This window comes from Myotis lucifugus, unplaced genomic scaffold, assembly GCF_000147115.1.
Source record: "Myotis lucifugus unplaced genomic scaffold, Myoluc2.0 scaffold_158, whole genome shotgun sequence".
NCBI lineage: Eukaryota > Metazoa > Chordata > Mammalia > Chiroptera > Vespertilionidae > Myotis > Myotis lucifugus.
The window spans coordinates 2,658,279-2,671,905 of NW_005871206.1; the positions used below are offsets into that span (position 1 = coordinate 2,658,279).

General features: G+C 43.3%; 1 protein-coding gene across 1 annotated transcript in view; it reads right to left on the reverse strand.

Moving 5' to 3' along the window:
• TEX14 (testis expressed 14, intercellular bridge forming factor) overlaps positions 1 to 13,627 on the reverse strand; it is a 60,801-nt gene that overhangs the window by 17,935 nt on the left and 29,239 nt on the right. The window contains exons 15-21 of the mRNA XM_023759621.1: positions 11,374 to 11,499; positions 11,091 to 11,176; positions 9,723 to 10,001; positions 8,345 to 8,445; positions 6,463 to 6,582; positions 4,597 to 4,663; positions 2,139 to 2,220 (exon numbers count right to left, since the gene is read on the reverse strand). Coding sequence (XP_023615389.1) covers positions 2,139 to 2,220; positions 4,597 to 4,663; positions 6,463 to 6,582; positions 8,345 to 8,445; positions 9,723 to 10,001; positions 11,091 to 11,176; positions 11,374 to 11,499 — 861 coding nt within the window. The remainder of the gene's footprint in view (positions 1 to 2,138; positions 2,221 to 4,596; positions 4,664 to 6,462; positions 6,583 to 8,344; positions 8,446 to 9,722; positions 10,002 to 11,090; positions 11,177 to 11,373; positions 11,500 to 13,627) is intronic.

A 13,627-nucleotide genomic window follows, 5' to 3' on the forward strand; every position in this document is an offset into this window, starting at 1 on the left:
ACTACACAATTCACTGTCCCCTCTTTGCCTCCTCATCAATTAAGGATGCACAGGATGGACCCTATCCTCAGCTTGCATCTCTGATAGAAGGGAACACAGCACAGCACACTCCTGGCTATCCCAGGACGGACAAGGAGCACGAGCAAATGATAAATGTGCGTTGTTTTAAGCCACTAAAACCTGGGGATTGTTATGTAGCATAAATCTAGCTTCTCTTGACTGAAATAGCCACTCACCAACTGTTCAACCTGAGAAAAAATACTTAAACTCTCTGAAGTTTGCTTTCCTTACTGGCAAAATGGAGATAATAGTGTGTACCTCAGAGGGTTGTTCTATGAGTTAAATTTGACAAAACAGAGTACCTGCATATGGTGGCTGCTTAGGAAATACTAGCTATAATTATTATAGATAAGGAAACTAAGGCTCAGAGAGGGGAAAAGTAAAGTGAATGTTATTGTATTAGGCCCTTTACATCTATTCATTTTTTAATTAAACTTTCTTTTGAGATAACTATATTCACATGCAGTTTTAAGAAATACACTTTACCCAGTTTCCCTCAATGGAAACATCTTGCAAATCTACAGAACAGCCGAAACCGGTTTGGCTCAGTGGATAGAGCGTCGGCCTGCCCTGCGGACTGAAGGGTCCCAGGTTCGATTCCGGTCAGGGGCATGTACCTGGGTTGCGGGCACATCCCCAGTAGGAGATGTGCAGGAGGCAGCTGGTCGATGTTTCTCTCTCGTCGATGTTTCTAACTCTCTATCTCTCTCCCTTCCTCTCTGTAAAAAATCAATAAAATATATTTTTAAAAAAATCTACAGAACAATATCACAACCAAGATATGGACACCGATACAATCAAGACAGGCATTTTCACCACCAATGTTGCCCTTTTATAGCCATGCCTACTTCCCTCCCACTACCCACCTCCTCCCTAACTCCTGGAAACAATTCATTTGTTCTTTATTTCTATAATTTTGTCATTTCAAAAATGTTATATAAGTGAAATCATTTAAATAACTTTTGGGGATTGATTTTTCCACTCAGCAGAATTCTCTGGAGATTTATCCAAGCTGTCACATGTATCAATAGTTCATTGTTTTTCCTGGCCGCGTAGCTCAGTTAGCTAGAGCATTGTCCCGCTACACCCAGGTTGTAGGTTTGATCCCCAGTCAGGGCATATACAAGAAACAAAATATTTAAAAATAAATAAATAAATGTTTTTTTTTAATATATTTTATTGATTTTTTTACAGAGAGGAAGGGAGAGAGATAGAGAGTTAGAAACATCGATGAGAGAGACACATCGATCAGCTACCTCCTGCACACCTCCTACTGGGGATGTGCCTGCAACCCAGGTACATGCCCTTGACCGGAATCGAACCCGGGACCCTTCAGTCCGCAGGCCGACGCTCTATCCACTGAGCCAAACCAGTTTCGGCTGTTTGTTTTTTTTAAGAGAGAGAAGTATTGATATGAGAGCAGAACATTGATCAGCTGCTGCCTACATGCCCCCTACCGGGGATCGAGTCCTCAGCCCAGGCATGTGGCTTGACTGGGAATTGAACTGGCAACCTTTCAGTGCACAGGATGACGCCCAACCTATTGAGCCACACCAGCCAGGGCACTGCTCATTCTTTCTTATTGCTGAAGAGAATTCCATAGTATGGATGAATCACAGCCTGTTAAATCGTCCCCTTGTTAGATAAAATCTGGGTTTCCAGTTTTTGGCAACAAAAAAAGTAGCTATAATTTTCATGTGTGTATTTTTGTGAGCTTAAGTCTTCATTTCTCTGGGATAAATGCCCAGGAGTTATATTATTACTTTTAGTCCCTATGTCAACATTCTCAGTAAAGATTCTTATTTCTGTTTTACAAACAGGGAAATAGAAGAGAGGGCTTGAGAAACCTGACCAAGGTCACACGGACAGAAAGCAGCCAGGATCTGAATCCAGATAATAACTGCCTTTTATGACCGCTCACATTCTGAACAAGTCCTAACAAAGCTCATTTGCCAGAGCTAATTTTTAGAACACAGGGCTAGTACATTTGAAGATGAGAATATATAAATACGGGGTGTTATCACCAATTAACTTTACTTCTATGAGTCTGAGACTGTGAAGAAAATAAAAGCACATACCTTTGTATAGGTTGGAATTGAGACCTGGTCAAAACCTCAGCATCCTTTCCAAAGCTTTGTCGCGTTTGGACCTTTCCTTCACCTGAAAGCATACAGCAAATGTATTTTTTACTTGATTTCTGCCAACCCAGATTATTCTTTTCATTCCCTTCACTTTCCCTTGGTCTTGTTCAGATGAGAAATGCTCTGATAAACAGAAGTGCTTCCTAATTGGGTTTGGATTGAGTGCCGCAGAAGGGGTTTTTGTTCCAAAAGTTTGTTTTTCTTGCTCAGAGGGGAGAACTCTGACACTCAGAATACAAGCAAGCCATTTACTGGCCTTCCAGTCATAACCTCACAGTTATTTTTGGAGACAAATGTTGTTTTGTCTTTTCAGGAAGGCAAATTGATCTGGTTCCTGTCAACAGACACCAGGGGGCGTTGAAACCAAGAACTGTTTGTTCGCTAAAGAGCCCAAATAGGAAAAACCATTAACTAAGCTTTCCCAGAGTGCTAACTGCCTCTTGGCCATCAAAAACCACTTAAGGAGTAGGGCTGGGGTCTCGAGTACTAAGGAGCTCATTCAACTGTCTTCTGTCCTCCTGGATGCTCAGAGATACTGTGCAGACCTCTGGGCAGACAGGGCCAGTGTCCATTTTCCTTCCCACCACTGTACTGCTGTGGCTTACGGAGAAGGGGGCAGAGCAGCCTGCCCTACTGGCAAATGCTCATGACCCCCTGCCATCCCTTAGGTCCAGGTCGTCTGGTGGGCAATGGGGAGGCCACAAGAACAACGCCACCGTAAGCAGGTACTGAGGAGCTCTGAACCCTATCAGTGAAGGCACTGGGGCTCTTCCTGTGACCCTCTTTCAAACACTAGAAAGCATAAATGAATTCCTAACAAGCACAATTCAGAGCAGGGGAATTTAGAGATTTTAGAGTCTGACCATCTCCTTTACTTTATACAAAGGGACAGTGCAACCTCGGGTGAAGTGACTTGCCCAAGGTCATACAGAAAAAGCATCAGTGGCAGAAGTGGTCTTGGAAGCCAGCATGTGTCCAATTGTTACCCTTGTTTCACTGCCTGGTGTGGAGAGCGTATGTATCAGAGCCCGAGCAGAAAAGGGGGAAGAGGGGGCTGAAAGAATGAAATAGTAGACATCAGAGGCTTCTTCGTGTACTGCAGCTGTCTGGATGGAACTAGCCCAGGTTTTCTGACCTGTCTGCCCCAAACTTCTCTATTCCACTTGACCCTCTTCCAAACATAAGCCAAGTGGCCGTGTGCCGGCCAGGCTCACCCAGAAAGTGATCGTGGATAGAGGCTCCTCAAAAAGAAGTGGGTGGTCCAAGACCTAGGTCTGTGGACTTTTAATACTTATTATCCTGAGTATATAACTGTTCATCTAAAACAGGGTGGGGAACCTTTTTTCTGCCAAGGGCTATTTGGATATTTATAACATCATTCACTTAATATAAATTTATGTTGCTATGAAAAAAGCTCCTAGATTTATTGAATTTCTAGTCCACCTGCAGTTGCCCTGGAAGGGCCAGACCAAATGATTTCCAGGGCTTTATATGGCCCACGGGCTGGACGTTCCCCACCCCTGAATTCTATAAGCTTACAGCTTCTTAAAATGCTTCCAGCTTTGGTTAGAGCCTGGGTCAGGTTAGAGATGGAAGCTGGAGTGTGCAGCAGGAGGAAGAGGAGTTCACAGCCCAAGCCCGCCCTGCCTGGCTGGAGGCAGAGTGTTGAGACATGACTGTGGACAGCTACATGTCTTGGTAGGTGGATAACTCTGGTTTTAAAACAGATGATTACATACCTTAAAAGAGCGAAAGTATATAATTTTTAAATGTCTGTATCAGAATCAGTGATTCACTTATATCTTGTCTTGTGATCCAAGGTTAACTTGCCATGTAACAGAAAGCAGTTGCTAAGCTATCTAGAACCGAAGCCCTCCCAAGGGGAGGATGTTATGCTGCTGACTCTGCACTACTGGCTGTTATTAACTCTTTGCTAAGATGCAAAGCAAGCAAAGGAAAATGACGGTGAAACTCTGCCTTTTAGAGTGGAGAAGGACATAGCAACCAAGTTCTAGTTTTGGTTGTGTCAATAACTAGCTCTGTGGGCTGGGCAAATCCTTCAGGTCAGCTCAGCAAAGATAACTGATCACCTAGTATGTGCCATGAAGAAGCCTTAAATCTAGTGAAAGACTAGAGGGAAAAAAGAAACAACAACTTCAACACCTGCCATAAGAACTCAAGGGGAGGTATAGATAACATGTGGATGTCTTGAGGCAGGTGAGGGGCAAGAGATTCAGTCTAATGAAGGGAAATCACTGAGCCTAGGTTTTCTAATTTGTAAAATGAAAGGCCTGGAGACATTATCTCTAAGGACCGCTCCAACTCCAAACATCCATGTTTCGACACACAGTGAAGGCAAGTGATTCTCAAAGGAATCTGCCCTAATGGCTATTACCAGAGACTGGACATCGAGCAAATGCCTCTTGCATTCCTTCGAAGTCCTCTTCTATGGGACTTGAGGTCTACAGAAGAAAGAAAGGAGGCTCAGTGGAGGCAGGCATATCATCAAAAGGTTGAGAATTTCCAGATGTCCTTAAACATGGAAAATCTTCGTAAGATTCCGCATATTTTATAGAAAAAGAATAAGCCTGCGTTGCAGACACTAAGTACTTATTTGTACTCTATGTTCCTCCTCAACAAGGCCTCCCCCCACCTTCCATTGTGACGTGACTTTCCCTTCATCATTATACACTCCTCACCCCAAATTTCCAACAAAGATCTTCTGATTCCTGGGAGCTTTATCAGAAGAGCCAAAGAGCTGAAAAAATGGCCCAGACTGCAAAGCTACTCCATGGGATAACAAGTCAGAACACTGGTTCCTTGGAAGGGAGGCAGTGATGGGGAGGAGGCACAAAGTGGGTCTTTTCTGGAACCAATAATGTTCTGTTTCTTGATCTGGGTGCTGGTTACATGTATGTATTCACTTTGTGAAAGTTCATGAGCTGAACACTTGAGATCTGTGTACTTTTTCTATGTTATATTTTTTATATATGTATGTACTCTGTATATATATATATATATATTCTATTTTTTTATTAAAGATTTTCAACCCCAGCTGGTTTTGCTCAGTGGATAGAGCGTCAGCCTATGGACTGAAGGGTCCTGGGTTTGATTCTGGTCAAGGGCACATGCCCGGGTTGTGGGCTCGATCCCCAGCAGGAGGCAGCCGATCGATGATTCTCTTTCATCATTGATGTTTCTCTCTCTCTCTCTCTCCCTCTCCCTTCCTCTCTGAAATCAATAAAAATATATTTTTTAAAAAAGATTTTCATACTGTCCCAGTCTGCTCACAGTAAAATCAAGAATGTTTAAAGGATTAATACTGGAAACTGCTCAGAGTTTTCAGAAGCGCAGACAAGTGGAAGTAATGCTTTTTGATGCATCACTGAATTCTTGTCAGTCAAATGCTGTGACTGACATGGACGATCTTCTCTTTCCTCTACCCCACCTTCCATACTGGTAAAAGATCTAACAAGGGTGGCAGATTAGTGAGGAGCTGAGGTAGAAATTGTATAAGTAAATCCAATGAGTTTCATTTTATAAAAGAAAATACTCTGTACAAATAGGTTCTTGCTAAAGCTAGATTCCCGAGAAAATCTAGTGTGCTGGACAGATTCACATTCGCTGAGGGACCCTTGCTCTAATTCTGGCTCTCCCACCACCAAGCCCGGTAGGCCAGGGCTAATTCCCCACATCTCTGATCACCAGTTCTTCTTTACAGAAAAATAATAGCAGATCCTTTTTCTGCCCCCAGAAAGGATATGTGAATTAGGTAAGATAAAGTGCTCTGAAAAAAGTACATGGTGCTATATAAATAAATGCAGGGACCATGCATTTGGGAGAAAATACATTTGACCTTCATTCTCAAAAGTCTTATTTTTCAGATTTTTTTCAAAGTGCATGAAAATACTGATTAAGTTGACATTATATACTTTTATATGTAAGCTATTTTTCCCCAATAGAAATAATTTAAAAGGAATAAGGCACCCCACTGGCATGGCTTAGTGGTTGAGCCTCGACCTATGAACCCAGAGATCACAGTTCGATTCCCAGTCAAGGGCACATGCCTGGGTTATGGGCTCAATCCCCAGTAGGGGGCATGCAGGAGGTAGCCAATCAATGATCTTCTCTCATCATTGATGTTATTCTCTCTCTCCCCCTCTCCCTTCCTCCCTAAAATCAATTTTTTAAAAATTTTTTTAAAGGAATAAGGCGATGGAGAAAGCTGAAATGTGCCTTACTCTGAACTGTAAATTCTTACCTCTAGAGCTAAGTTTTCTTGAGCCGTTGGGGAGTAAGAATACTCATTGTCTGGTGTTAAAAATTCATTTCTTATGTCCTCCGAAGACTCCGGTGAACCAATTGATGGCCAGGACTGATCCTATTGGTAATGTAGGACATTGCTTTTAAGTTGGTGCTCATGGTAAAGAACACCAACTTAAAGGCAATGTCCTACAGTGGGATGCAGTGTGAATAACAGGGCATCTAACATTACCCGGCAGTTAGGGTGACCCTCTCTGAGCTGGCCCTTCCTGCCTACTTGCACTCCTGCCTCTGCCCTCCTTCCCCACCACGAGCTGTGAACAGAAGGACCATCCTGAGTCTCAGCGTCCTCACCTGCACAATGAAGGGGAAAAGGGCTGGGCAACCTTTCTGCTCCAAAATTCTCAGAAAGAAGAAAGGCCCTGGACACCTCAAGCTGAGGACTGAATTTAAGTACCCTGATCCTCGCTCATAGCCGCAGTCCATATGCTGGCATAATCCTCCAGATGAGAAGGCTGAGACTGCTCAGAACCGGGGAGTCCCTCGGGTGTTGTTACAGTTTAAAGGCAAGGGGAGGATCATGATTTTTAAAATAGCAATGCAACCTCAATAGTGAAAGCAAAAAAAAAATTAAAATTATTTTTTGTTAATCCTCACCCAAGGATATTTTTTTCATTAATTTTTAGAGATTAGAACCAGGACTTCTTGGTTCATGGGTCAATGTTCAACCACTGAGCCACATGGGCCAAGCCCCCAAATTAAACATTTTAACATAACAGTTATTTCTTCAGCATCTCTGCTCCACCCCTTCCCTTTCTGCTCATTTCTCTACGTTCAGGCCCTGATCCCCCCATGGCAGGCAACTGGCTCCTTTCCTCACCTTCAATCATTCCTTTGCAGAGGTTTTGTGGTTTATTTCCTTGGACAATGCTTTTGCCACATGTTTCCTCTTCCTGGGCACTTGGTAGCTGCTCTCCTATCCCTCAGATCAAATGGAAACTTCTCAGGCAAGCCTGGCCTCCCATGCCTTCCCCACTCCCCTGACAGACCTGCTTCTCTAGCCAAGCCAGTCTGCTTAATACAGCATGTCCTTCTGGCCGGCATGTGATAGAAGGAATAAATTATCCTGTGAGTGGTTTATGTGCAGTGTTAAAATACTGTAGTAAGTTCTTTGAAAGACCTAAAATGTTATCACAATTGTATTTTTATAATGTTTCATTCTCAATTGCTATTTATATTCTTTAAGTGATTCTGGCCCCATGTCAATGATGATAAAAAATTTTGGTTTCTTAGTCTGGCTGGACTGTGGCCCAATTGCAGGCTTCAAGGATGTGTTAAACCCCTGAAGCAAAGCTGTAACCTCAATGCAAATGCTAGGAAATGACTGAACCCCACAGGTCCTGCTGAGGCGCAGTTGTCAGGCATCAACATATTCCTTCCACTGAGTTGAGAGTTGAATCTGGGTCTTAGAGGACATCCAGGTGAAGGGGCTCTCATCATAATCCTGTTCTTGCTTGTCCTTCTCCAATCTGGCCTCCGTCACCTGCTGGGCCACCAGCTTTGGTATCTAACCCACGCTGTATTTCCAAGTTGGTCCTGTCCACCCAACTAGATGGGAAGCTCTAGAGCCAGCGCTGAACCTGACGCTTGTCTGTGTTCCCCCCAAGCTCCAACAGACACAATGCTTTGAGTTGAACTGACTCAAAAAGTAAAGGGCAGGGAGGTAAAGACTTCATTCACATCAGAGACATGAGGGCACATACTCCAACAAGAAAGGACTACTTCAGATATTATTTCCATGTCATAATACGTAGCAACACCTCATTTCTACTTTATTAGGTCCTTGGATTCAACTTGGCTCTCTGGAACATATTACTTACGTTGCAAGATTTCTCAGTGACCACAGACGCTTCAGAACGTGCTTGAAAGACTTCACTATGCTCTGGCTCCTCACTTTTTCTGGGGGACGGGTGACTGACACCTAATGATTATGACACAACCAAGGCCATAGTCATTCTGAGGCATTCAGATGGCATGAAAGGGCAAAGGGAAGTGTGAGAGAAGAGATGCATGCATATTCTGCTCAGCATGGCCACGTCCCATGTGGCGTGGTCAGGTTCAGTCTAGAGCTGGGGTGGGGAACCTTGTTTCTGCCAAGGGCCATTTGGTATTTATAACATCATTCGCGGGCATACAAAATTATCAACTTAAAAATTAACCTGCTATATTTGGTTAAACATTTAATTAACTCACCCTCTAATGCAGGGGTCCTCAAACTACGGCCCGCGGGCCACATGCAAATACAAATATTGTATTTGTTCCTGTTTTGTTTTTTTACTTCAAAATAAGATATGTGCAGTGTGCATAGGAATTTGTTCATAGTTTTTTTTAAACTATAGTCCGGCCCTCCAACGGTCTGAGGGACAGTGAACTGGCCCCCTGTTTAAAAAGTTTGAGGACCCCTGCTAATGCCTTGGGCAGAGCCAGACCAAATGATTTCATGAACCTTATATGGCCCATGGACCAGACATTCCCTACCTCTGGTCTAGAGAGTGGAGACTGTTAGCATAGCCTGGCCCCAACATGCATTCCTGAATCATCCACCCAGTCAAAAATGGGGCTTGACAAACTCTAAGAAGTACCAAAAAACCCAAAACAAAACAATAAAAAACCCATAAGCCAATAGATTTTCCTCCTAAAATAGATGATCATTTTAGATGTTCCTTTCTTTGACTTGTAAACAACTGTGAAATAACATCCTATGCCTTGATTGCAAGCAAATTACCAGGTGGAAATACACAGCCTGCAGTTTTAGCGTAGAAATCTATGAAGTGACGAGAGCCAAAAGTTCCTCTGGCATAGACTCTCTGAGAGCCAGTGGAATTTTTCCAGCTTAAAGTGCAATGCAAAGAAATGGGCAGTAGGAAGGGCTGTCCACCACTGCCCTCAGGTAGGAAAGGTTCAATTCCTTGCTAGGTTACACCCAGCCCCAGGTTCAGTGCATGGGGATTATTATACTGCATTTGAAAAAATGGGTCTGCTCCAGCAGTAGAAAAACTCAAGAATCTCCGGATTTCTTTACCTGTGGGAGGGACAGTGGGATCAAAAGGGTATGTTGCTTCCCCCTCAAACGCAGGGTTCCCAGGCAGTTGGGAAGGAGAGGACCAAGCAAAGGAAACATTCCAGGAGGTTCTCTTAGCTTTGAGAGCTGATTATGTGATAGAGTTCGCCTACCCCACTTCCTCCAACTGAACTTACTGGGGAAGCTTCCAGGCTGTCTGCCACGCTGGTCGTCCTCGTGGTCACCACTGTCTGTTTTGTCACGCTTGCCAGTCCCTCCTGGCGCACTTTCCCTGGAATACTCGACAACGCGCCGCCAAGTCACATTCTCAGCGTCCCTAATGGGAGGCTGCAGCAAGGGGTCAGGCTCGTTTTCAGCCTCAGCCTCATTCTCTAAAGTCGAACCACTCTGAGGATGCCAAGGAGGTACAGCCAGCTGCCCGGCAGCTGCTTTCTCCGCCATTTTTTTAACCTCCACTGGATACAAAAGAAAGTCGTTATTTAAAACAGCACCATGGACATTGGAAAAAAAGCTTTTGATTCTTAAAGAGCTATATAATACTTTTATAGCTCATATTCTCACAAAAATATGCCTCTTTAGAATTGCATCACCTGTAGCTTACCCTGTTTTGCTTGAAAAGGAGAGAGAATTGATGAGAGTGAAGACAGGGCAAAAGAATTTGTTAGTTACAGCCCTTGTTACTGAATTCCAGGCAGCAGAAAACTTGTAGATGGACCTTCTTGCTCTGAAGATGTCACAAGAAAATGACACCTAAAGCCCCCAGTCTGTAGAGATTCCACAGGATTCTGTTTGAGTTTGTCTAGGCTTTCTAGGCCGTGATGAGTTCATATTTTGGGGGTGTGCATATATGTGTGTGTTTTCATTCCAAATGTTCTATACTTTTGCTAATGTACTTAGCATTAGTGTTTTTTTTAAAAAAGCATAAACATCGTGCCTAGCTGGTTTGACTCAGTGGTAAGAGCATCAGCCTGTGGACTGAAGGGTCCTAGGTTCAATTCCGTCAAGGGCACATGCCTGGGTTTTGGGCTCAATCTCCAGTGGCGGGGGGAGAGGGGTGCAGGAGGCAGCTGATCAATGACTCTCTTTCATCATTGATGTTTCTATCTCTTTCTCCCTCTCCCTTCCTGATATCAATAAAAATATTTTTTAAAAGGCATGGACATCATATCCTTTTAAGCTTGCAAGATAAAACTGACTCAAAAGGATAATGCCCACAGGATATGTGAAAGTGACACTGCAGGGTTTCTAAGTTAATAACGGTGTATCTCAAATACCCATATTGTATATGTTTACTACACTTGTTATGTGATTTACATCCGAATATAATAGAAACATTTCTTATATGGTCTAGAAGTGAAAAAAAAGCATTTCTCTTCTGCAGTTAGTAATCAGAAAGGCTTTGCTTTTAAAATGGAACAATCTAACGGAAGAAAAGAATGTGGGAGGACAGTGCAGTATAGGCTGTGTACTTAAGAGTAACAACCAGGTTAGAAATATACTTTAAATTTCATTTTGCCCAACAGAACCCATGACTTTATACTCACTTTTCCATTTTAAGTGTCCCTTTCCAACATCGTTATTTCTTGACTTTGTATTATATATTTCAGAAGACACAGATTCCATGTTGATCCTAAATTGTATAGGTTTTTTGAAGGGGGAGGGGAGCAGGGTGGACACAAACACATCAGTTTGCTCAAGTTCTTGACACCAACGACCTTAGCCCACCAGCCCACCCAGAGGACTGAACCATTCCTGGGGTTGCACTGACTCCTTCTTGTCACCAGAGGGCGCCAGACTCCTCAACATTAAGCTAGGAAGACTCCTTACCTGGCAGAGCCCTGAACAGGGGTGGCTGTCACTGGTGGTCCCTTTGGGTGGTTTGACATGGTGAAGAGTGAACTATTCAGCTGTGCCACTTTGGCTTGGGCACTGGACTCTCCAGGCTGTCCCTGGCTAAGACATGAAAGGACTGGGTCAGATGGTCTCTTGGTTCTTTTTAATTTCCAAATTCAGATTTCAAGATAAAAGTGCTCTTGGGAGATTTTCAGAAGTAGAAGAAACCAATTAAAATACAGTTTCACCAGACAGAATCCTGGTCCTTAGGCTGTTGCAGAGCCCCCTCTTCCCCTCAATGCCACAGGACACAAGTGATGGCTCAGTAACTGCTCCTGCCCTTCGATCAGAATTCTCTGGTAACAGCCCCACCTACTATCAGTGAGAGCACAATAACTAACCTTTGTAAAGATAGACTTAAGGCACCAGGGATCTTAAAGACATTCCGAGATCGTAAGCCTAGTTTCATTGAGTTCTACACCCTGACCTGCCACTGGCTGTCTGACTTTCACAAACTTCACTCTCTCTGAGCCAAGCAAGGTTTCCTCATCTGCAAAACAAGGGAGTCTCTTTTCCTCTCAATATCCCGATAGTGTATTTTTTTATTGTCCATTACACTAACTCTAAAAAATGTATGTGATCTGTGCATGCATATGAGTCCCGCCATCCAGAATGCCCTCTTCTCCCACTGCACCAGGCAGCAGAGAGACTGTTGGCATTGGAAAGGTCAGAGCTGATCAGCTTCTTTAAAGAGCAATTTGGTGCTCTAACCGGTGTTGCTCAGTGGATAGAGCGTCGGCCTGCGGACTGAAGGGTCCCAGGTTCAATTCCGGTCAAGGGCATGTACCTTGGTTGCGGGCACATCCCCAATAGGGGGCGTGCAGGAGGCAGCTGATCAATGTTTCTAGCTCTCTATCCCTCTCCCTTCCTCTCTGTAAAAAAATCAATAAAATATATTTTTAAAAAATAAAATAAAAAATAAAGAGCAATTTGGCAATAGCTGTCAAGAATGTTTAAGACATTCAAACCCTTGAACGTGCTTCTGGGACTCTATCAAGAACCTAACCCGAAATCTAGAAAAAGCTTTACTGACAAGTCATTATGGCCCTATTCATAACAGAAAAAGTAATGAAACAACCCAAAATTCAACAACGGGAGAAATCCAACAATTTCAAAGTAAGTTTACATTACAAGGGCGTTTTTAATAATGTTCTAATGTAAAGTGAAATATCAGGGTGAATACCATTATAATTAAAATTATATAATCAGGATATAATCAAAACATACGCATGTATTATAAAGTTGTACACCTGAAATCTATATTGTTAATCAATGTTACTTTTAAAATATATTTTTATTGATTTCAGAAAGGAAGGGAAAGGGAGAGAGAGAGAGAAACATCAATGATGAGAGAGAATCATTGATCGGCTGCCTTCTGCACACCCCTACTGGGGATCAAGCCCACAACCTGGGCATGTGCCCTTGGCTGAAATCGAACCTGGGACCCTTCAGTCCTCAGGCCGATGCTCTATCCACTGAGCAAAACCAGCTGGGTGGGGCTCAATGTTACCTTAACAAATTCAATTTTTTTGAAAATATACACATGTGCCCTAACTGGTTTGACTCAGTGGATAGAGTGTAGGCCTGTGGACTGAAGGGTCCCGGGTTCGATTCCGGTCAAGGGCATGTACCTTGGTTGCAGGCACATCCCCAGTAGGAGGTGTGCAGGAGGCAGCTGATCGATGTTTCTCTCTCATTGATGTTTCTAACTCTCTATCCCTCTCCTTTCCTCTCTGTAAAAAAATCAATAAAATATTTTAAAAAAGAAAATATATACATGTATATAATTTTTGTTTTTTAAAAGTATACAAAAAAGACTAGGTGGACTGGTAGCAAAATGTTAAGCTTTGGTCTGTTTTTTGTTCTTTTGGAGAAAGAGGGTGGAGCTGAGCAGGGAAGGCCACAACCCTAGTTTAGCTTTGTTATCTAATGGCTATACTGGAACCCCATCTGCCTCTATCAATGACATGAGTGCTAAACCTTCTGATGTCAGGGAGGTGGTTTTTCAATAATTCCCTTCTTTGCCTCAGCTGATTTTGCTCAGTGGTTAGAGCATCAGCCCATGGACTGAAGGGTCTCGGGTTTGATTCCGGTCAAGGACACATACCTTAGTTGCAGGCTCGAGCCCCAGCTGTGGGCGTGTGCAGGAGGCAACCAATAGATGTGTCTATCTCACATCGATGTTTCT